General features: G+C 40.5%; 1 protein-coding gene across 1 annotated transcript in view; it reads left to right on the top strand.

Annotated features, from left to right (window-relative positions):
- LAMA1 (laminin subunit alpha 1) overlaps window positions 1-1,592 on the top strand; it is a 134,593-nt gene extending 133,001 nt beyond the window's left edge. Inside the window, exons 62-63 of the mRNA XM_081149847.1 lie at window positions 31-253; window positions 1,065-1,592. Coding sequence (XP_081005973.1) covers window positions 31-253; window positions 1,065-1,225 — 384 coding nt within the window. The 3' untranslated portion in view covers window positions 1,226-1,592. The remainder of the gene's footprint in view (window positions 1-30; window positions 254-1,064) is intronic.
- Window positions 1,593-25,942: the final 24,350 nt, after the last annotated feature.

Here is a 25,942-nt window from a genome sequence, read left to right as displayed (position 1 = left end):
GATATTTGCTTGTGTCTGTTGTTTGTTTAGCTCTTGTTTCATGTTAACAATGGTGCTGGTAGGATAACAGCCACATACGAGCCCAAAGCTACCAGTACTCTCTGCGATGGAAAGTGGCACACACTGCATGCTAACAAAAGCAAGCACCGCGTGGTGCTGGTCGTCGATGGGAACGCCGTGCATGCTGAAAGTCCACACGTCCAGTCCACTTCGGTGGACACCAACAATCCCATTTATGTCGGTGGATATCCTGGTATGTGTGGGTGTCTGCTCTGCTCATTCACTTTCAAGGGGGCATTGTCACTAGGAGAAGTCTTAGTTCAGATGCATACAGAATAGCGATTAAGAAAAATACATGGTTTGGGTAACAAATCCTTTACATTTTAGAAAGGCTATTACAAATATCTAGGAATTCTTGGAAAATTAAAATAATGTACACATCTAAATTGATGATCAGATAAGACTCGGAGAACACTAGATGTGATGTAAACTGTCTGAGTTTACTGAGGCAAGTCATCTTAGATGACTCCCATTATAAGGAATCATTTTTGAGTGGGTAATCATTTTATTTTATTTAATTAATTAATTTATTTTTTAAAAATATATCTTTATTGATTTCAGAGAGAGGAAAGGAGAGGGAGAGAGAGAGACAGAAACATCAATGATGAGTCATTGATCAAGCCCGCAACCTGGGCATGTGCGCTGACCGGGAAGCGAACCCTGATCACCTGGATCCCAGGTTGATGCTCAACCGCTGAGCCACGCCCGGCTGGGCATGGGAAATCATTTTAAAGGAAAAGCACATGTGTCTTATCCTCTCTCTCATCCGTTTTGGGTTAGAATTATGCATTTACAGGTGATAAAATAAACACCTCTTAAGACTTTTTAAGTCACAACTATGCCTTAAAATTAAAAGTTTTCATTGACTTATCACAGAAGCCACATATGTGGAAGAATATTATTCTAATCCTGTTGTAGAAACCAGTTGAGTTTATTTTCGTTCTTATTGTGCTGTCCATGTCATGTAACAAAATTAAGCAGGACTGCTCTTCTTTCCTAAACAGCTGATGTAAAGCAAAACTGCCTGAGCAGCCAGACTTCCTTCCGGGGGTGTTTGAGAAAGCTCACTCTGATCAAGGGCCCACACGTACAATCCTATGACTTCAGCAGAGCTTTTGACCTACAAGGAGTTTTCCCTCATTCCTGTCCTGGGACTGAATCCTGAATTTTAGGAAACTCCTCAAATTGGGAATCTGTCATTGCTTATATTTTGAAGAGAATTATTTTTGTGTATTAAAATTTCTTCAGATTTCATTTCCAACTCAGGTTAAGTGTTTCCATAGAGAAATTTTGTTTATGTTAAACTAAAACCACATGTACAACAAATACCTCTATTAAATAGTTTAAAATGTAAATTGAATTCATGGCTTTCTTTTTGTTAAAATTCTTTTAATGAATCTTTATGAACATTGAATATTCTGTTAATTACTTGACAATATTTCACGGTTTTCTTTTTAAACTTACAGAAAATCAAATGTCATTATAGACTATAATAGATTACAGCAGAAAATGAATACTTTCCTGTCTTTACCAAAATGTTGAGTTCTGATTTCTACAACAGGGAAGCAATGCTATTGGTTACGCTCCAGCAGAGGGCACCAGCTGTTTGCCACAGAAGCGTTTAAACAGGCTGGGGGGGGGGGTCATGGGGGTGTAAAGGGAGCAAAGGAGGGAGTCAGAACCTTCTTTAGATAGATCATTGTTGAGTAAGGACATAACAGCATTTTTCAGGACAAAAAAAAAAACAGGCATTGCATCTATTTAACTCTTCTCTCATTGTTATTTTATTTTCACTCCTTGGAATGAGACAGTTTTCCTTAATCAGCTACTTTTTCTGGGAGAATGTGTATAATTTCAAAAGAAGGAAATTTTAAAAGCCACACATCCATTATTTTATTGAACTAAGCAGTTTTAAACACAGATTTCTCAAGTCTTATTTGATTCCCTCCAAATGTATTTAGTTTTGCTCTGTGGCCATGGCTGGGGTCAAAATGGCTGTTATTCAATAATCTTTAGAAAAATGATTTCATTTTTCAAATGCTTACTTGAAGAGAGAAGAGGTCCCTACCTCTCTTAGCAGTGACCTACTTTTCCAATATGGAAGATGATAAATTCATTTTCTATTTGTGTGAGAGATTTTAATTTGATAAACAAGGAAGGAGGCAGCCATGGTCATGTTCCCTGCCCCTCTTCGGTGCCTTGCTCATGTTTCCGAACTCGTGGTGATCTGCACCTCCTTCCCAGTTAAATATCTGCATGAAGCTGTTAGAGAAGGTAGCAGCCTGTTGGGGAAGCCTGAGTTCCGTAGCACCTGGCAGTTTAAGGGTGCAGACTCCTGCAGCCTAGAGGCGGCCACTTGGGCAGCTGGGTTAGGAAAGGAGCATTTGCATCTCAGCAGTGAAAACGCACAAGGAGGGAGGTGCAAGGACGGGGCGGCGGGGGGGGGGGGGGGGGGGGGGGGGGGGCACTGCACTGTCGGTGGCCTTTCTGTTCATATTTCTATGGAAACCACCTGTAGCAGGAGATGGCAGCTTGGCCATTCTAGACCTTGGTCCACCACGTTGGGTGAGGAAGTGATTCAGGCCAGGAGAGTGAGCAGACTGTAGAGTTGCCAGGACTTTGTCTCCCTTCCTTCCTCCTCCCACTTCTCCCTCCTTCCCCCTCTCCCTGTGCACTTGCTAATAGAGCTAGAGCAGAGTTTGGGCCTTTCATGGTAATACCTATTCACAAGCCTCTCTTAGAAGATCCCCACAAGGGAACAGCCGCTGCTTTCATCTTTGGCCTTTGATGCGCAGAGAAGAGCAACGTGGGTTTAGATGTCTTTCCATGAGGGTAAAGCTCCTGGGCTCCGGATCAAATACCTGACTCTCACTCCCGCTGCTGGGCCTCCTACTTGTCCCTTAACCTCTCTCACCAAGGCAAGATCCAGGCCTTTAGAGTAAGGTTGCCAGATAAAATAGAGGACACCCAGTTAAATAGGAATTTCAGATACACAACCAACATGTTTTTAGTATATGTCCTAACTACTGTACAACATCCTATATTTTTATTTGCTAAATCTGGCAACCCCACTTGAGAGGCCCCAAGGACATAAAAAGATTATGACACCCCTTCCCTCACTGTCAAATGATTCAAAATATAAACAATGTACAACTTAAAAGATTATGCTACAAAGTCCATTGAAAATCATGTGTGGTAATTTTTCTTTTTTATTATTATTCTGGTAAGAACACAACATGAGATCTACCCTCTTAGCAAAGTTTTAAGTGCACTATACACATTGTTTGCTAGAGACAGAATGTTAACTATGGGCAGAGCACATCTCTAGAACTTGTGCAGCTTGCATAACTGACACTATACCCATTGAAAAGCAACTCTGTCCCTCCCCACACCCCCACCCTAGCAATTACCATTCTACTTTCTGTTTCTATGAGTCTGACTGTTTTAGATACTTCAAATAAATGGAATCATGCAGTGTTTGCCCATGACTGGCTTATCTCACTAACATAATGTCCCTACAGGTTTTCCATATTGTTGAATATGGCAGGATTTTCTTATTTTTTAAGGCTGAGTAATATTCTGTTATATATATTTTCTTTAGTCATCCATTGATGGACATTTAGGTTGTTTTATATCTTGGCTATTGTGAATAATACTGTAATGAACATAGAAGTGCAGATATTCTTTGAGATCTCTTGATTTCAATTAGTTTTAAATTTTGAGGGACCTCCACATTATTTTCCATAGTGGCTACACCATTTTACATTCCCACCAACAGCACACAAGGGCTCCAAATTCTCCACATCTTCACCAACAATCATCTTGTTTTTGTTAAGAGCCATCCTAAGAAGTTGAGGTGATACCTCATTGTGGTTTTGATTTTTATATCCCTGATGATCAGTTATATTGGGTATCTTTTCATATATTTGTTGGCCATTTATATTTTTTCTTTAGAAAAATGTCTTTTCAAGTCCCTTTTTTCCATTTTTAAATCAGATTATTTGGCTTTTTGCTATTGAGTTGCAGAGTTCCTTATAAAATTTGGATATTAACCCTTTATGAGGTACGTGGTTTGCAAAATTTTCTCCCAGTCCATAGGTTGCCTTTTCATTCTGTTGTTTTCTTTGCTGTGAAGCATGTGGTTAGTTTTTAACTGTTTTTTTTGTCCATCTTTCCAGTTTTTCTTCCATTTTCTCTGAAGCTGTAACTTAGGCTGATAATTCTCATTTTATCCTGACATACAAGCGGGCTAGCTATTCTCAAGTAAGTTATTGGAGCTAAAACTTGTTCTGGATGAAGAAAGGATGCTGGTGTGTTGGCAGTCACACAGATTTCAAAGTAAAAAGGATATAACAATGAAGAAAGCCAAATTCTTCCAGTTTCCTTTTCATTAGCATTTGTCAGCTCCTTGAATGAAGTATTTCACCCAGAAAAAATACCTCAGAGGCTCCAGAGCAATTTTTTTTTTTTTTTAATGTAGTAGAGGCCCTGAAAACAAAGGCTGCTCTTTTTTAACCTGGACATTAAAGCCCAATCTATATAATCCACTATTGACTTTCCCGTATAGTCTGTCTATACAACCATCTCTAAAGTGTTGTATTGTAATTAGAGATGATGCCCAACACTACTGAACATGAAACAAGCATGGATCAACACAGGCTCATAAATTAAGTGCTACTTTAGCATCCAAATCAGATCTTGAGATGCAAATAGATAAAATGCTCTATTAAAATTTCTGGGGTCAGGAGGCATATGTATTTTCACCATAGAACACTATAAATCAAGGGCTAATTGTACCATGAGAAGGCTTAAAGAGGTAGCTGTAACTAGGGTTTGCAGAATGCGCAATAGCAACGTTGGTGGGAAGTGGTCCAGTTTACAAAGTGCTTTCACATGCACAGGGATGTTTGGGTCTGGAGAAGGGGATGTGGGAGCATGACCCATGGGTCTAAGCCACCAAGCTAAAAGAAAGGAAACTAACTGTGGAAGTAGTACTTGGGAGGTTGGGGAGAGGTAGGTGGAGAGAGAACTGAGTGGTTGGGGCCTGATCATGGAGACCCCAGAAGCCAAGCATGTGGGAAGGAAACAGGACACGATGCTTGTGAAGCATCAGGGTTTTCCATCAGTGGAGTCAGCGTTGTGACAAAGCAGTGCATCTGAAATCATAAGCTGACTGGAGAGTACAGTCTGAGTAGCCAGCTGAGCAAGACTTATTAAGAGGTGACTGACAACCAAGGCAATGACAAGGGACAAGAGAGTAGTATAAGAATGCTAGAGGCTCCAGCAATGTTAGCTTTAAGCAGTAAAGGATTAAGGCTCAGCAAAGAGCTTGGAGCAATGAGAATTCCATGAAAAGAAGATAAAGCATACTTAACATAACCTCAATAAAGTTATAAAAACTAATCAATTAAAAAATGTGACTTCCCCAAACCCTCTCTCTTTGGTCCTATAGCTATTAATAGCAGGCCCAATTTAAATTCTACATAGGCATTTGAATTTGATACCTCAAAGTATGCTGATAAGCCGTGCAGAGCAGTTTGTGAACATCCTTTCAGGGAACAGGCATGTTCTCTGCTCTCTGCTCTCACATGACACGCTTGGCCAAGGACCAGCTCTCCATTAAGCAAAATATTCTGTAATGGGTGCTGCCAAGGTAATTGAAATTTCTGTTTATGCCAGTATTGAGAAATTTCTATGTGTTTCAGATTTTTCCAATTTACTCTCTATCACGTGATGAAGAATGAAATTTTTTTTTTTTTGAGAAATGAATTTTTAATTGACTAAGGAACCTAGTTAGGCTTCAATGTAGTCATTTTAAACCTCTACAAATAACAGGTAAGGACAGATACAAGGGCTTGTGTGATTTGACTCAAAATACTCTGGAAGGAAATTTTGAAAAATAAATACAATTCTAACAGGCCCATCTAGAAACCAGGAGAATATGCCAGGGAATGAATCTTGACAATTTTAGAAGGGGTGAAGTTTGAATGGAGTGAATACAGGGCTAGCTATGACACTGTTTATTGCTATGTTGGCACTTTCCCACAGGAAAATACAGTTCTTTAGTTATATATATTTTTCTTTACCAGTCTGATCTTAAATCATTAAGAAATACTTCCAGTCATTTTAGGTCATCAGTCACCATCACTCTTAATGTTTTGTTTTTTTAAAATTTATCTTTATTGTTGAAAGTATTACAGATGTCCCCCCTTTCTTTCTTCATTGACCCACTTCACCCTGCACCCACACCACCCCCCAGGCCTTCACCACACTATTGTCTGTGTCCATGGGTTATGCATATCTGCATATAAGTTCTTTGGTTAATCTCTTCCCATCCCCACTCCCCCACCCCCTCTTTCCCTCTGAGATTCATCAGTCTGTTCCATGCTTCTGTGTCTTGATCTATTTTATCATTTTATTTTGTTCATTAGATTCCACAAATGAGTGAGATTATGTGATCTTGTCTTTCTCTGACTGACTTATTTCACTTAGCATAATACTCTCCAGGTTCCTTCATGCTGTCTCAAAGGGTAAGATATTCTTCTTTTATGCAGCTGCATAGTATTCCACGGTGCAAATGTCCCACAGCTTTTTTTTATCCACTCATCTACTGATGGGCAGTTGGGCTGTTTCCAGATCTCATAGATGACATTATATTGTATATAGAAAACCCTAAAGACTCCACCAAAAAACTACTAGATTTAATAAATTTATTTGGCAATGTAGCAGGATACAAAATTAATACCCAGAAATTGATGGCATTTTTATACACCAATAATGAACTCTCAGAAAGAGAAACTAAAAAAAAAAAATCCCATTTACCATTGCAACAAAAAAATTAAGATACTTAGTAATAAACTTAACCAAGGAGGTAAAAGATCTGTACTTAGAAAACTACAGGACACTGAAAAAAGAAATAGAGGAAGATATAAACAGGAGGAAGAATATACTGTGTTCAGGGATTGGTAGAATTAACATAATTAAAATGCCCATATTACCCAAAGCAATTTATAGATTCAATGCAATCCCTATTAAAATACCAATGGCATATTTCACAGATCTAGAACAAATAATCCAAAAATTTACACAGAACCAAAAAAGACCCTGAATAGCTGCAGCAATCTTGAGAAAGAACAAAGTTGGAAGGATCACAATACCTGATATCAACTTATACCACAAAGCCACTATAATCAAAACAGCCTGGTACTGGCACAAAGACAGGCATATATAGATCAATGGAACAGAACAGAGGACCCAGACGTTGACCCAAGCCATTACACTCAATATTTGACAAAGGAGGCAGAGCATACAATGGAGTAAAGACAGTGTCTTCAATAAACGGTGCTGGGAAAACTGGACAGGTACATGCAAAAAAAAAAAATGCAACTAGATCACCAACTTACACCATACACAAGAATAAACCGGAAATGGATAAAGGACTTAAATGTAAGTTGTGAAACCATAAAAATCCTAGAAGAAACCATAGGCAGCAAAATCTCAGGCATTACTCATAGCAATATGTTTGCCAATAAATCTCCTAGGGCAAGAGAAACAAGAGAGAAAATAAACAAACGGGACTACATCAAAATAAAAGGCTTCTGCACAGCAAAAGAAACCATCAACAAAATGAAAAGGGAGCCCACTGTATGGGAGAACATATTTGCCAATGATACATCTGATCAGGGGTTAATTTCCAAAATGTATAAAGAACTTATACAACTTATTAAAAGGAAGACAAACAATCCAATTTAAAAATGGGCAAAGGACCTGAATAGACGCTTCTCCAAAGAGGACACACAGATGGCCAAGAGACACATGAGAAAATGCTCAACATCACTAATCATCAGAGATGCAAATTAAAACCACACTGAGGTATCACCTCACACCTGTCAGAATGGCTCCATCAACAAATCATCAAATGACAAGTGCTGGTGAGGGTGTGGAGAAAGGGGGACCCTGGTACACTGCTGGTGGGAATGCAGACTGGTGCAGCCACTGTGGAAAATAGTATGGAAGTTCCTCAAAAAATTAAAAATAGGACTGCGATTTGACCCAGTGATCCCATTTCTAGAAATATATCCTAAGTATCTGGAAAACACCAATCAGAAAGAATACATTCACCCCTATGTTCATAGCAGCGCTATTTACAATAGTTAATATTTTGTTTTTAAATAATGAATAGAATAGTCTTTAAATACTAAAATTCCTTTTTTGCTGTGACTTATTTGCAGGCGTGTTTTTCTCAGATTAATTTCAATATATTTCACTTCTAATGCCCTAAATGTGGATTCTTACTGAATTTCTAATGTTGGCTTTGTTTTCCTATTTTTCCGGTCTTCAATTTAGACCCTATCAACATCTAAGCTTTAAAATATAACATTAAGTGCAAAGTATTACAAAAGATTCAAAAATTAATATTCATGGTCCTGACTTCTTCAAAATACGTTCCCATTGTCTACTACACATTTCCACTAGGATGTATCACCCAGCACCTCAAACTTACCTTGCCTATATCCTGTCCCCCTCTAACCCACACAATTAGCTTCACATCTGAATTTCCCTATTTTTATTGGTCCTACCATCATTCTCTCAATAGGTTATAAATTCTTCCATTGTTAGAAATGTTAGGATAATCTTGATACTCATATCCAACCAATCACTCAGTGCTACTGGTTTTTCTTTCAGAATGTTTTTTGTATTACCAACTCTATTTGCTAGTTTGTCTTTTTTCATTCATTTAATAAATATTGAGCACAAACTATATGAAAGGCAGTATTCTTGGCCCTGAGGATAGGGCAGTGAAGAAAACACACCAAGTCATGCCCTCCTGACTTTATCTGTCCTACTTCCTTGGTGTCAGTCTCTTTCAGCTTACGGGCTCTCTGCTCAATGCAGCCAGCTTGCACTGCTAACATACCCCCTTGATCATATCACTAGACCCCCTCTAGCCTCTCAGAGGGTTCTATAAGTTAAAACTCACCTCCCCGGAGCCCCAGTCGTCTACAGCCTCAGACAACCATCTAAAACTCCTTACCTCCCTGAACCCTCTGTCCCAGCCCAAACAGGCTCTTTGCTGTCCATGAATATGTCTTGGCTCATTCCCACTTCATTACTCTTGCTTTTCTACTTTTCCAACTATAATTTATTCCTTTCCTTTCTCTGCATGTGAAATTCTAAATTCCCTCTTTTCTGTGAACTCTTCTAGACCACGTCTACTAACAGGCATCTCTTTTTTAAAAATTTATATTTAATGTTGAAAGTTATTACAAATGGCCCCCTTTTTTCCCCATTGACCCCCTTCCTCCTCCCTTTCTGTCCCCTCCCCAGGCCTTCACTCCACTACTGTCTGTATCCATGGCTTATGCCATTGCATATAAGTTCTTTGGTTGATCTCTTTCTTCCCCTGCCCTTTCCTTCTGAAATATAGGTCAATGTCTCTGGATCTCTTTTCCATTTCTGAATTAGTTCATCACATACACCTGGCAATTAATCATGGTTTACCTTAGGGCATCTTTTGCATTGCAAAGAGCTCCTTATTAATTGCATTATTTATCTTTTAACTGTCTTTCCCCAATCTTAATCAGTGCTCCTTAATTAACAATAGATTCAATATATCTGATTGCAAGAATTTGAAATGACTCCTTTTTTGAGGAATCATTATTGTCAGCACAGTAACCTGTTATATTCTTAGTATTTCTACTGTTCCTGTAATCAACCACATGGTTTAAAAAATAGAAGAGGAGGGAACATTTCCTAATTAATTCTATGAGGCCATCCTTAATCAAAGACAGACAATATTTAACATCAAATAGCTAATATTGAAACAGACAAAGACACTAGAAGAAAACTACAGACCAGTACTCTGTGAAAATAGAGGAAACTTCATTAAAATGGAGTCAGGAAGCCCTGAAGGGGGTACATCTCATCCATCTACCACTCCTTACAGTCTGCATAACCAGCAGAAAGAAAAGAATTATTTTGACAAGGGAGGACATTAATCACATGGGAATTTCACCTCTTGCTTTTAAGAAATTGAGATGGCTCAACTATATTCAATCCCTGAGGCTGTCCATGCCCAGACAGAAGTTGCAAAGAAATATGGACTAAAACCACCAACATTATAAAATAGCGGGGAAGGAAATGACCCTCAATTTAAAAGAAGTTTTTTCCCTCTTCCACTGAACCCTAAAGAAACTGTCATGAACTGTGTTGAATGGTGGAACTTTGTATTTCTTTCTTTTATTTTTTAAAAATATATCTTTATTGATTTCAGAGAGAGGAAAGGAGAGGGGAGAGAGAGAGAAACATCAATGATGAGAGAGTCATCATTGATCGGCTGCCTCCTGCACACCCCTGACTGGGGATCAAGCCCGCAGCCTGGGTATGTGCCCTGACCAGGAATCGAACTGAGGTCTCCTGGACCCTAAGTTGGTACTCAATCGCTGGGCGAACTTTTTATTTCTATTTGTGCTGTTGCCATCTGTTTCATGCTTATGTGCATGGGAGTAGCTTAATCATGGTTTACCTTAGGAAATTAGAGTTGCAGCTTTTATTCCTTAGGCAACAAAAGCTTAGAACCTGTTAAAGGGATTTAAAATACAAGTTTCAAGTACAAGTGATAATTAGTCATGAAAATTAAAAGTTTGGTTTGTTAAAAAAAATTTTTTAATCAGTAGAGTCATTAAAGAAAATTGCCCTCCTTAATTAGGTGTACCTCATCAAATCTGTGAAGGCCTGCATACAACGAAAAGTTAAATTTAAATTTTTTAAAAAAACTATTTAGTAGCTAGCTTGCTTTGGGGTTTTTAATAAGATGTTATACTAAGTTCTACTTCATTAGACATTATAAGACTGAAGGAGAAAAATTCCATGAGCCACTAAGTTATATAAGGGAATGCCCATGCTCTTGGTATTAGGAAAAAGACAAGGATATTTATATTTTGTTAGAAAGAAGAGTGAGGGAGGGGGAAACATCAAATAAAAGGGGAAAATATCAATTGAGGGTATATACACATAGGTTGGTTGACATTTTAAGAAAAATGCAAAATATTCAATTTTCCCACTAAGATAAAAAAGCTATTAATATTTTATTTCCTTATCAATTCTTGTTTAGAGAGAGAAAAAAATGGATAGACAGATAATAGATGATAAATAGATAGACAGATAGATGATAAATAGATGATATGTAATAGAGTTTATGTTTTTCAAATCTTTATGTGTGGAAGTTCTTTGAAGAATGGGTTGAAGGTGAACTCCTCTAGAGGGTTTATACTGTCAACCAATGGTCATTGGCACCAATTCAATGCCCACAGGAACCCCCAATTTGGTGTTTGGTAAAGAAAGAAATTTTATTCAGTGCAAAACAGCTTAATGGTGATACAGCACAGCTCCTTGCTGGTCTGCTCCACTCTGGTAAGACATCTTCAGTGTTTCAACTCCAGCCAGGGAAACACAATCTTCAATGGAAAGAGAAAATGTCCTCCTAGAGCTATAGGGGAGCTAACTTACATAGACAAAGGTACTGTCCTGGGTCCTTGATTGGTGTGTCCTCATGGAAATGAGGACTCCAAATTTTCGAAGTTTGACTGGTCCAAAAAGCAGTACCCTAATTGGTCAGAATGGAGCCCCTCTAATGCGTCGGTAAAGCTGCTGATGGGGATATATAGCTGTGCAGAGCAGATGGGATGGGGAAAGCCTCAGTCCTAGTGGTTGAAATAGAATTTCTCCTTCATAAGTGCTGGTTCAGACCGCAGAAACAGTGCAGGCAGGCAGTTCAGTACAGAGGCCCCTGTGTAGAAATGGCTGCTAGACTCAAGGGTTATTTTATTTATTTATTTATTTATTTATTTATTTATTTATTTATTTATTTTATTTGAGCCCAGTTAGCCACCAGAAGCTCTTTTTAGTAGGTATCTTCTTTCTCAGGGTCCATAGTACATAATCACAAGTTTCGATGTTTTTGTTAAGAAAAATTGTTCACCTATTTTTACCCAAGTCTCAGTCTAATTCTTATTGGTTTCCATTTCTCCCGCCTGCTAAATGGTGAGCCAAAGTAACCCATCATTGACCTTTTTACCCCTCTTCCCCATCCTCCACACTCGTGCAAACAAAACTCCCAGTCCTAACTTGTTTAAGCAATGTAATTCCTCCCTGCCCCCCTTTCTCTGGGACCTCAGCATGTTCCACCTGACCTGCCTTCACCCTCCCAGCCTTGGATTGAGACATCTATAGAAGTTAGCTGACTTACACTTAAGAGTGAAACTTGAATGAAGGGCTTTACATCTATATATTTTTTCCCACTTCCTCGCTCTTAATTACCACACTAAGTATGATACTGATACATATATTCATTTACAATGGGAGATTATAAAGTAGTGAAATGGATGTTTTCTGTGTGGCTTATGAAAAACATATAGGTACTGTATATACCATTGTCAATGGGAATATATATGCAATGCTTATTCCTGATTAGAAAACTTTCTCATGGGTTTTGTCAGGTAAGCATTGGTCAGTATTCTGCCCCAACACTTCAAGTTTCATGTGCTTTTAGATTGTTTGACTAGAAGAATGGCACATTTTATACCTAGGATTCCAATCCACAAATTGTTTAATGCTGGCCTTAGCTTCAGGCTTGCATATTTCATCATCATATCAACCCCAAGTCAACAGAACCTGCATCAGTTTCATGTCTACTGAAGAGTTTTCGAGCAGTGCCAAAATTTGAGGAGCTGCCTTCACAGATTTTATCGATTCATCCACAGACCAGCGGAGGCTGCGGTGGAGCCCTGTTTCAGTACTCTGAGGTCAGCCCCAGTGTTAACCTGGGACTTCAGTTTTCCTCAGGGAGAATCCCCAGGGAGGGCTGAAGTAAAGCCCTCTTTTTTCCCCCAACATGTCCTAACAGGCTGTGTCTGAGGAATCTATAAGCCTCTTAAAAGCATTTCTGTTGTCACCACCATCCAGTGTTAACTATAATCTGGCACCTGTAATTCCAATGACTGTGGCCATACATGCTGAAGCAACACTGTAGAGGTAACATGCTTCCTTTTCAAACCAACTTTGAAATTATTAGCTAGAGGAATCTTGGACTGTGTTAAATACTGTGAAAGGAGCACAGGAATCCAGTGCGCCAGAGGTAGTCTTGTTTTCTTGCCATCGAGAGGGAACTGGATAAAGGAAATGTGTGTTGCGCTAGATCTAATACAGGATGCAAATAAAGTATTAGAGAGTTTAGCTCCTGCAGAGACAATAAAGGATTAATTGCACCTGTAAATACCTTTAAGAAGAAATCTTTAAGAAGAAATCAAGTTCAGTACGGGGGAGAGCAAGGGAGGGTATTTTCATCATTCCATATGGGTATTGTGAACTGTAAACAAATCATAAGGTGGAGAGGCTGAGCCTGAATCAATTACTGAAAAGAAATAACAAAAATAACTAAGTTTCTATAGTTTTAGAGTTTTAGGAAGAGTCCTAGAATTTTCAAAGTACTATTACAGAAATGATCTCATTTTATCATAATGATTCATGCAGCAAGCAGAATAAATGTGTGATTCCTCATTTTACAGAGGATGAAGCTGAGGCCCAGAGTGTAATATCGTACATACAACATCACATAATAACAGGGAGCACAAGTAATCTGAATATTGGTCTAAATCCTTTGGAAACAGCCACCTAGTTCCTGAATCGAAGTACTGACCTCACCAATGAAGTTATTTTTGGACAATTTAGACTAAAAATAATCCATCCGGGGGCATTTTTAGGGCAAATTACTAATCAAGATAATCCTGATGGATTTTTAGTTATTACATAAATGGCTCTCAGGGGTCATATGTAGATAATGAACAACGGAGAAAAAGAAAGCAATCACAAGATCTTAGTATACTTTCAAGCTGTTGAAGACATTTATTCAATAAATATGTATTGAGCAACTACCAGGTGCCAGCCACTGTGTTAGAGGGTAGGATCCCATGGTAATGTGGGGGGAAAAAGGGGTTCTATAAAAAGTAACCTCACAGGGTGATCTGATCACAGATTCCTAACTGGGCAGGTCATGGTGGGGAGTCATACCCCAGGCGTGTAATTTTTTAGTAAAAGGTTTATCTTTGCCTTAAGCAAGCCCTATCCATTGTTTCTGTGCATCCAGGTTTGAAATAAGCCACAACCACCCTCGAGAGAGCACGTCATCCTAACTATCCTGTAACCCAACCTTGCCTTGCCTTTTCCTGCCTCCATGTAAGAGCAGGTTACCAGCAGGGGCATAATGCCAGTCTAGCGGTCACTTCACCCTCACCGCTGGTCACTCTGGAGCAGACGCTGCTGAGGCCTCGCCCGTCTTCCCTGACGGTGTGCCAAGCTCGCGCCCGCCAGCTCCCTCTGCGAGCACCTACGGCTCTCCCTGGGCACTTCCTCTTGACTCCCGAGGACCGGGCTGCCCGGGAGCTGCCGCACTCAGCCCGGGAGCAGCCCCTGCCTCGGTCCCGGTTGGATTCCCGGACCTTGAACCCCGCCTGAAAGCCTCTGCTGCCTTGTTGCCTCATCTGTCTCTCAGGCCTTCAGCCCCTTTCATACCCTGGGTTCCCGGCCCCACCACCCCGACCTGGATCCGTGGGCACGACTCCCAGTCATGTTTATGAGGGGACGAAGGTATCGGTTTACTCTTTAAATGGTACAAGTATTTGGGGAGGGCGGGAAGGGGTGGCGCGGAGTACATCTGGCCCAGCCGGCAGCGCTGGGAGTGGCCGCTGGTCTGGGACTCAGCTCCGGCCAGGGCCCCGTTGGCCCCTCTCACAGCGGGACCCAGGCCCCTCTCACGCGTTGGCCTGCTCAACCAACCACAGGAATCGCCTGAGTGCTTGACCATTCGGAGGCCCTCCCCTGCTTGGACCCCAGCGTGGGCTTTCTTGGCCTTTTGAGTGTCTGGCGCCTGTGGGTTCGGCAGTTTCGGGGTTCTCTCAGCCTGTTCCCAGTTCTCAAGCAGACAGAGAGGGAAAGCAGGCGGCAAAGTGCCTCAAAGCCACGTCCTCTGGATCAACGTGGTGAGGCAACCGCCAGAAAGGCTGCGCCTCCCCACCACCCCCGGAAATAAAGGCGGGGCTGGGGTGGGGCGGGGCTATGCTCTAGGGGGCGTGACCTGAGGGGGTTGATAGGCCAATTGGGGCGGGGCTGGCCCAGCAGTGGGCATGGTGATTGGATAGAGTGGGCGGGGTCCGGAAGCAGTGGAGGGGGCGGGGCCAGCCCTGTGGCTTCAATTTGGCCGTTGGTGGCCGTTGGCGTGGCGGTTGGGAAGGGGTTGGGACGGTTTGGGTGGCGGGGTCTCCCGGTCTCGGCCCTGCGGGCAGAGTCACTCGTATAACTGCCGTGCGGCTCTGCGGCAAGCAGACATCCGCAGCCACCCGAGGCTGAAAGGAGCCTCTGCTCCGAGACGGGGCTTCCCTAAGGAGGGAGGCCTGGTCCCTGAGGCGGCAGAGGTGGGGGAGAGAGAGAAGCTGGGAACATGGCTTGTCACCTAGACATGTAGAAAGTGATTGCGGGGGAGCCAGCGGGTATTTCCAGTGCAGCGGGGTGTCCTCCTCTTACGATCCCTTTTAGTCAGTTGGAAAGCAGACTAAAATAACTTACATCCAGAGTGGACTTGGGGCGATGAGCCGAGCAAGAGGGTAGGGGGCGCGGGCTGTTAGTGCAGGCAGCACGAATGGGACGGTTGACAGGCCTGCGATGGTCCGGCTGGAGCGCCTCTGGGACTCGGGGACGGGGAGAGGTGGTGGCCGCAACAGGGAGCTCAGGTTTGTGATGTTCAGATGAGGACAGTTAAGAAGGGTGGGGCCTGGGCTATGGACCCTCCCGGGGGGCTCCGGCTGAGTGACGCGCAGTCGGCGCGGCGGGCTCTCTGGAACTGAGGGTGTCACCGTTTTCAGTCCCTCGCTGCGGAGGGCACGGCCCGACCACCCGACAGAAGCCGCAGGGAGGGCGGTTTAGGCCGGACCGAAGGTAAGGACTAGACGGCCAGGGCGCGAACACCCGCTCCCGCCCTCAGGCGGCCGTGCCCCGGAAGGCTGAGCGTTCCTGAGGAAAGAGCTCGGCTTCGGGCAGGAGAGGTGCCTCGGCTCGGGGGTCTGCGTCGGTCGTTTGACTCTGAGCCTGCATGGCCTCGTTTCTAAGCTGTGGGTGAGCGTTCTTGCTGCCTCGGAAACTGTGGAGGCTGTTTGGTGGCAGCGCGCCGAGGCCTTGCACGGTAGCGTGACAAGGGCGGTTACCGTCCCCGTCCCCGCCCCCGTGAGGGGCTTTCGGTCGGCAGCCTCAAGCCTCGCATCAGCTCAGTGGCACATGTTGTTGCCCCCCCTTTACAAACGACGGTCACGGCTGCCGTGGCTTAGAGAACTTGAGAGCTTTGCCCAGGTCCTCCGCAGGCAGCTGCGGCCTCAAAGCTTGGATGTGGGCACGGGGACTCCGGGCCTGCCCTCAGCCCTGAACCGAGGGCCGAGCCCAGCGTTTCCTCTGCTCTCGGGATATTCCAGCCCCAGCCCCAGACTTGGACAGGACACTCAGCTATGTTTCTTCCCCGCCCGGCCTCAGACTCGCTAATTCCAATAACTCTACCCACCCTGAGCCTTCAATAGTCTTTTTACCTATGAGAGTCCTGTCAACATGTCGACATCCCTTGGGATGGTCGGAAGATTAAGACAAGGTGCCTTGTAACAAACACAGATGGAAACTTGACCTAAGTAGAAAGGCGGAGGAGAGCTGTGTGAGGTAATGCTAAGCAGTTTGCCTCTCAGCTGGTGCTTCTGACGTGTCCATAGCGAAGGACCAGTTTCACGGTGTTTTTAAAAATTTCCTATCTACTGTGGACTGATATTTCTGTAAAATACTACACAAATTATTTCATAGAAAAATGATATGAAGAGTGACATGACATTATACAAACCCAGTTTTTAAAATTAAAAACAGCTCAATGAAACTGCATTTTATTAACATTAGAATAAATATAACAAACAAAAAATAAATCAATACACATTCATTTAAAGTATATAGGTGACACAGAGAATTCCTGCTATACTTTTTGTCATTGCACAATTGTGCTTCTTGTTAATTTATCAAATATAAATTTAGGGTTTATAATGTAAACGTTTTCTAAGGGGGAAGGTATATCTAAATGACTTCAATATTTTTTAAAAACTATTGGAGAAACTAGCCTCATAGAGTTGTATTAATTGCAGTATAAGAGGGGATTCTAAAATAGTTTCAGCAAGTTCAAGATGATTCATTTTTAACTTTGATCCAAAATAAAACAGCCGGTGCTATATTTTCAAAATTCATTTTCAGTCCATCAATACCTAGTTCCACAACTTATCTTGTAAAGTTATAGTTATATTTCACTTACCTTTTATCAAAATTACCGTTCAATAAAAGGCAGGGTCATGATTTTCCTACATATGGATCTTCTATAAGTGAAAAAAACCCTTTAAAGCATTCTGTCAAATTCATAAGATATTTACAACTTTCGGACTGGCAATATTAAGATAATCACCAACTTCCAGGATAGTCATTGTTAAATTGTGGAACATGTCAAAAATCTGTGAAACGGTTGTTCCAAACTTCTAACTTTTGTTTTGACCTTTAGTCATATATCCCTTGGCAAAACATGTCACCATGCTTCTTGGCATGGAAACATAAGCATCATTAAAGATGTTGACGATAGACAAATGAGCAAGACTGACTATCCAGTTTACACTTAAAAAAATTAGGACCAAGCTAGCTTCTTCTTTTGCAGAAACATGAAGAATTTGTCTTGTAGTTCAGACATTCTTGACACAACGTTTCCACTCCATAAAGATCCTAACACACCGTGCAGTTACCAGTTATGGCTCAACATCCATGTTATTACATTACAAAAGGAAGAATCTTAAATTTACCACATTGGGTTTTGCTGCGTCACTAAGCATACTTGTTAGTTCCGCTGACATATTTCAGAGCAAGACTTCTCCATGACAGAAGGTGTAAAGTGGTTATAGTCAGTTGCAAGCTCTCAATCTGGGTAACCCAAAAATGTCTCTCACTGCTGTTGTGCCATCAGAACAAATTCCTACTCAAAACTTAAATTCCAAAGCTCATTTGTCACAATGTAATCAGTCCTTCATAGTTTTATTTGGTTCCGAGCTAGTTGTGTTTGTCAATAATAAAGCTGGAAAAATATATATCTTTTCAACATATATCATGTTCTAATTACATAATACTAAAAAAATAGTCATTGAGAGCAATATCTGTGCAGTTGTCAAGTTGCAGTGAAAAAAACGAGTAGCTTTATTTGACTCAGCAATTGGAAATTTTCTTTAGTCTTAGCAACCTAAAGAACAATTCTATGTGAACCCCTCAAAGTGTTAATATTTATGTATGTAATACTAAACATCTGCTTCTGTCAGCCTTTTTATTCAAAACTCACCAAATTCAAGGCCAAAACATTCTTTGAGAGTAAATCCAATTTAAAAACCAGTTTCATGACTTCATTAGTCAGTGCTTTTTCACAAATTACACTCTGGTTTTATCACTTTGCCATACAAATCACTTGCCTAATGTAGTTACCAAATATGTGTGTGTATTTATACTATAAGTCTTAATTAAAAGTCAGAATAATTATAAAAACAATATAAGTGAATCGTAAATGCATACAGATTATACAATGTTAGATTATAGCTGCCAAACCTAAAAAGACACACATTTGCAAGACGTCCTTCTATGCCAGACAAGTGCACAGCTCGTGCCACATGTCCCTCTTAGGGACATCTGTTTGGAAATATTTTTGGTTGTCACAACAGGGAAAGGGGAAGTGCTACCAGCATCCACTGGGTAGAGGCCAAGAATGTTGCTAAACATCCTACCATGCCCAGAACACTCCCCACAACAAAGAATGATCTGGTCCCAAATGTCAAGTGTCCAGTTGAGAAAGCATGATTTAGTGACATCTATAAGTGTTCTTCTAAGGTAACATTTTTGTGGATTTCTAGAAATTGCTCTTTACTCTTTGAGGATTAGCTGTTCCATATGTAAATATTTACCAAAACTGAAACTTTTCCAGTTTCCTGAATGAAGCATATTGGTAAACTGCTTAATAAAAAAGATACATAGAACTACCAATTTGAGTATGCTAATACTCATACTTTGAGTAGTTTTTAGAGAACTAGATTGTAATGTTAGTTTTACAATTTTCAGGTTAACCTTCTGCTAAAAGAAGACTGTTCAGGGGAACAAACACACTTTTCAATTAAGAAGGCATCTGTACAACTGAGAAGTACATGCAGTCTGAACAGACAGTTCTTGTCTTTCGATGTGGTAACCTACCTTTTATGCCAGCCTTAGCTTCAGGCTCACATATTTCATCATCATATCGACCCCACAGTCAGCAGAACCTGCATCAGTTTCATGTCTACTGAAGAGTTTTCGAGCAGTGCCGAAGTTTGAGGAGCTGCCTTCACAGATTGTATCTCTTCATCCACAGACCAGTGCAGGCTTCAGTGGAGCTGTTTCAGTACTCTGAGGTCAGCCCCAGTGTTAACCTGGGACTTCAATCTTCCTCAGGGAGAATCCCCAGGGAGGGCTGAAGTAAAGCCCTCTTTTTTCCACTCCACATGTCCTAACAGGCTGTGTGTCTGAAAAATCTATAAGCCTCCTAAACTCATTTCTGTTGTCACCACCATCCAGTGTTAACTATAATCTGGCACCTGTAATTCCAATGACTGAGGTAATACATGCTGAAGCAGCACCGTAGAGGTAACATGCCTCCCTTTCGAACCAACTTTGAAGTTAGCTAGAGGAATCTTGGACTGTTAAATACTGTGAAAGGAGCACAGGAATCCAGTGCACTGGAGATAGTCCTGATTGTCCTCCTGACACCTTTGTAATTTAACTAGTTATAACAGGAAGGGAGCAAAGGGAAAGTTGGATATTATATGCATGTTCCCTGTAAAACACTGGGGAGAGGGGACTGGACAAAAGGAAGAAACATGCCCAGTAAAGTTGGGATGACATAGGAAAGGCACTTGCCTGTCAGTCACAGCTGGGGACAGAGATGGTTGGCCAGACTGGACATGGCCACTGCAAGCGTGTGGAAATTTGGGATATATAATCCCCTAAACAAAGAAGCTTAGGCTCTTATGCTCTTGGTTCCTCGGGGCACCCTTAGCTTGTGGCTCACATTTAGCTTCTTGGCATCATCCCATGTGGCCCACAGCCATGCCAAACCCCCCACACAAAGGCCTAATGGAGTGCAACTAGCCTGATGCTGTACTGGACTCTGCTCCAATGTGGAAAGGAAATTCTGGACACTGGCTCTGATTTTAGCTTTACTGAAACCCCAGGTATATTTCTTCTATGACTAAGGAAATGGGACTTTGGACACCCAGGGATGTCATTCCACAGAAATAAAGCTTTCTAGATATCTCATCTTCCCATGGGGGTTCCCTGAAATGCTTGTTCAGGTTGTACCCCAAGAACCCCATTCCCACTAACAACAGAAAGAGGTGACACGTTTGTCTCTGATTACACTTCTTGACTGGAGAAATATGCTTGGTTGAAATCAATGACAGTGTGTTCAGAGCTGGTGATGAGCTTGATGTAGCTGATAGGGGCTGAAAAGAATCCCTTTAGAAAGGTAAAATGTTTAAGGTAAAATGTAGTGGGTTGAATTAGTAGGTTTTCCCGAAAGCCTTTGCTCTTCAGGATGTGGGCATGTCATTTCCTCCTGAGAGAGTAGTACTGCATCTGGTGCAAGTAGTGCTATTGTGAGGTGCTCAGGAGAGAGAGGAATAGCATAGGTGGAGGCTTCTGAGAATGTCATTTGGCAGTTGTTTCCTGATATGTCTCCTTTTGCTGATTTGTCATTTTTATCTTGAGAAAGTGTTTTTCACTGAGGGAAGATGGACAGAGTACTTCCCTCCACCAGAGGAAGCAGCAGCCACATCTCCTCTATGGAGGAATCCATGAACAGTCCATCTTGGAGGGCACAGTTCACATGGGTGTGTGTGGCCTGCCAGAGCACCCCACCCCTGGGGTCCTATCAGCAAGTGTGGGCAGCTTTGGGGCTCTCTTCTGATCCTGGTGAGCACTAGAGTTTCCCTCTGTGTTTCCAGAGACACAAGCAGCAGACATCACTGTCGTGGTTGTCTCAGCAATGTCATCCTTGACCAACTGGAAGGCCAGTGGCTGTGTCTAGCAACTTTACACAAGATGAGATGTAAGAGAGCTCTTCTCTAACCATCAAATGTGATTTAAACTATCTTCAACACGTGCAATAGTTGCAGTGCATATCACATTAGGGTTCTTTTTGTTTACTGCTTCAAGTTTCATTCCCATCTTAAAGACTGGCTTTGGTAATTCCTTCTTAAAGAATGTCAAAGTTGTGACTTCAGACCCATTTAGAGTTAATAAGAGGGATGAACATTAGTCATGATGACACATTCATCTGGAACCCCAGGGAAGGCTGAAGTAAAGCCCTGTTTCCTCCCCTCCCCCCACGTGTCCTAACAGGCTGTGTGTGTGAGGAATCTATAAGCCTCCTAAAATCACTTTTCTTGTCACTACCAACCAGTGTTAACTATTCTGGCACCTGTAATTCCAATGACTGTGGCAATACATGCTGAAGCAACACTGTAGAGGTAACATGCTTCCTTTTCAAACCAACTTTGAAGTTGTTAGCTAGAGGAAACTTGAACTGTGAAGGAGCACAGGAAGATCAATCTTAATTGTCCTTCCTGACAATCTAATGATCTTACTGTTCTCCCCATGGTAACCCTTTCTGGTGTTCTTTTTCAGGTAATGGCAGCAGGCAAAGCATGGTTCTCTCCCAGGGTCTAGTTGATATGGGAAGTCAGGGCACTACCACCACATTTTGGAGCCAAGTACAGAGGCCAAACCTAAGTTTATTGAGATATAATTGACATACAATAAACTTCACATATTTAAAATGTACAGTTTGATGAGATTAGCTTATGTATACATCCCTGCAACCATCACCACATTCAAGGTAATGAACATAAGCATCACCCTCAAAAGTTCCCTCCTGTCCCTTGGTAATCCCTCCCAAACCTCAAATACTTAACACACTGTTTCAAAGTTAGTCAAAAAGTAAGAAAACTACTCCACCCATTCAACAAGTCTGGTATGTAACCTTGCCTCTAAAACAATGTGAGGAAATTATAAGACAATTACAGACCATTTTTACTTTTGTACCCAGATGTGAAAAATCTCAATAAAATACTGATTAATTGAATTAATCAACTATGGAAGAAAATATGGGCAATTTTTTGCACCCTAAAGATTCCCCTTTTTATTCTCCAAGGTGTTACATTTTTCATTAAATCTTTGGTCATTTTTCTAGTTTTTCTTCCAGTTTCCCTGCAGTTTTAACTATAGTTGATAGTCTCATTTTATCCTGACATTACAAAGCAAGTTGGTTGTTTCCTTACAAGCTCCTGGAGAGGAAATGTGTCCTAGATGAAGAAAGGATACTAGTAGGTGGCAGTCACCCATATTGCCAAATGAAAGAAACAGAGCAATGGAAGATGTTTTATTCAATTACAATTTTCTTAGGCCTTTCTATTGTCAATCCCTTGAATGAGTCCCAAGAATACCACTGGAAGGCCAGGTATAAAACTTCATTTTGTGTCAAAGCTTCTGAAAAGAGACTGCTGCTTTGACTTGGAGGATAGGGCCCAACAAATAGATGTATGATAAGGCATTAACTTCACATTTGGTCTGCTGTACAGCTGTCTCTGACACAGTTCATGGTATTTAGGATTGATACATGACTAAAAGTTGAAAATCAAATATTAATTGCTAACTTAGCGGTTGAACTTGGTGTTGAGGTGAAAATGGAGAAAATGCTCTACCTGTTAGGATCACAATGCATATGTGTATTCACACTAAAACACTATAAAATTAAGGGCTAAATTGAACAGTGGGGTAGAGAGTTATGGGAGGCTTTAAGAAGGTAAAATTAAACAAGTGAGTATAGCTGCCTGTGGCAACTGAAAGCCAAACTAGTGAACAACATGGGTTTGAACTTCAGGGGTTCACTTAGGGGCAGAATTTTTCTCAGTAAGTATAGAGTTGGCCTTGGACCCGGCTCCCCCTGGGTTTGCATATGCAGATTCAATCAACCTCAGATGGAAAACAGTACAGTTGATCCTTGAAATATACAAGGTAAGGGGCACAGACTCACATGCAGTCAAAATTCACATATAACTTAACTCTCCCCTAAAACTTGGTTATTCCTAGGTATCCTCAGAGGATTGGTTCTAGCATCCAAATCCACAGATACTCAATTTCCTTACATAAAGTAGCCTAGATCATGGCACACAGTTGGCCCTCTGGATCCGGGGACTTCCAACCAGAAACTAGTACACGTATAAGTGAACCCGCACAATTCAAACCTGTATTATTCTAGGGTTAACTATACGTCCTCAGGCTAATCCCTCTGTATAAATTGCACAGTGAGGAAATATGTGATGAGATCACAAACAGTAAGAATGAATTATTGTTAGCTTGAAGTTCATGAACAAATTGTAATAGTGCACATATGCTTGCAAGTTGATATAACTCAGGTAAATCCTTTCTAAAGCACACACTTCCCCATCCCCCTACTCCTCATCACCCCCACCCATCTTCTGTCTGAAGATATTTAGAGAAGTGTACTTTACTGTTGGGAAGATAAAAGAAACATCTAGGGGGAAACCCAGCATTGCTCAAAATCCCAATTCTCTTTAATCTGCTTTTATGTTTTACTGTCAAATATTTTGAAAAGATCTTTGAAATTGAGAAAATGTCCTACCACATTGTGTGAAAAAAATCTTTGCTTACCCCAAAGTCATGAACAGATGGTATTGCTTTTATATTTTATTTCCCAGTTGTCTTTGGCTAATATATAGAACACAATTGATCTTTGTGATTGACCTTGATACCATGACCTTGCTAAATGTTCTTATTAATTCTAGTAATTTTAATAATAGATTCCTGACTTAGGATTTTCTTTACATAATTATGTAGTAATATTGGCTGCAAATTAAACAATATTATTCAGTCCTTTCAAAAAATTCTTTCCTTTTTCTTTACTACGCTAGCTAGGATCTGCTGTACAGTGTTGAACAGAAATAGCAAAAGCAGACATGCTTTCCTTGTCTGTGATCTTAGGGCAGGGTTTCTCAAGCTTAGCTCTACTGAAATTTAGGGCAAGATGACTCTTTTTTGTGGAGGCTGTCCTGTGCATTATAGCATATTTAGCTGCATCCCTGGCTTCTCATACACTACAGGATAGTAGCATCCTCTCACTCCCCAGTAGTGACAACCTAACCTGTCTCCAGAAATCACCAAATACCCCCTGGGGGACAAAATTATCCCCAGTTGAGAACCTCTGTTAGGAAGAAAATGTTCAGTGTATCACCATTCAGCATGATATTAACTATAATTCTGTTTTCAAAATTATACTATTGAAAATTTCAAGCATAGAGAATATTACATTGAAATGGTATACCTACCACCATTCTACCATAAATATACTATAATTGGTCTGGTGCATATCTATCCATCTATCAATGTTTCTATCCATTCATCAATCTGTCTTATTTTTAAACACATTTCAAAATAAGTTACAGACACCAGTACTTTCCCCTAAATATTTCAGTATACATATCATTACCTAAATTTTAATATTTGTTATTCACAGATTTTTTTTCTTTTCAGACATTTGCATATAATGAAATGCAGAAATCTTAAGCAAACATTCAGTTTTGACAAATGCATACATCTTTCTTGAAGTATCTGTTCAAGTCTATGTCCATTTAAAAAATTGGGCTGTTTGTCTTTTTAATTAGTGAATTCCTTATATATCCTGAACCTCAGTCTTTTGTCAAATATGTGCTTTACAAATACATATATATACTTCCTGATATGTAGTTTGCTTATTTGATTTCTTAATGATGTCTTTGGATATACAGCAGTTTTAAATTTTGTTGAAGTTTAATTTATCATTCTCTTTTATAAGCATTGCTTTCTGTTTCTAAGTAACCAGTGCCTAACCCCAAGTCACAAAGCTTCTCCTTTGTTTTCTTCTGGAGGCCTCTTTGTTTTAGGTTATATAAGTAGCTCCATAATCCATTTTGGATGAATTTTCGTGTATCCTGTGAGGGGGTCAACTTTTTCCCCATGTGGATATCCAATTGTTCTAGTATCATCTGTTGAAAGTTTCCTTTCCCCACAGGTTGCTTTGGCACCGCTCATTCTAAATTCAACTCTGTTCTTTTTTTTTTTGTAAGATTACTTTAGATACTCTAGATTCTTTATATTCCCATATATACTTTATAATTAGTTTATTAATTTCTACCTAAAAAGCCTACTGGTACTATGATTGAGATTGCATTGAATCTATAGATCTATTTGTGGAGAACTAACATCTTACCATTTCTCTCCCATCTCTTGCTATCCAGAAATATTGTATATCTATACATTTATTTAGCTATTCATTAGTTTTTACCAAAAATATTTTGTAGTTTTAGCATACATGTTTTGCATATTTTTGTTAAATGTATTCATGAGTATTTGCTTCTTGATACTATAGTAAATGGCAGTTAAAATTTTATTTTCCAATTGTTTGCTAATAAAAAATATAACTGATTTTTATGTAACACATAACCTTGTAAATTATATTAATAGCTGAAGATACCTTAGACTTTTCTATAATTTGCAAACACAGACTGCTTTGTTTCTTCTTTTCTAATCTTTATGCCTTTTCTTTCTTGCATTTCGCACAGATATATAGTAAAACGTTGAATTTTATAAAAATTCATAAATGGGCATTGAATTATGTCAAATGTCTTTTCTATATATATTTTAAAAC

This window comes from Miniopterus schreibersii (genome assembly GCF_964146895.1).
Source record: "Miniopterus schreibersii genome assembly, chromosome: 10".
NCBI classification, from domain to species: Eukaryota; Metazoa; Chordata; class Mammalia; order Chiroptera; family Miniopteridae; genus Miniopterus; species Miniopterus schreibersii.
This window is presented reverse-complemented; position numbering and strand designations above follow the sequence as displayed.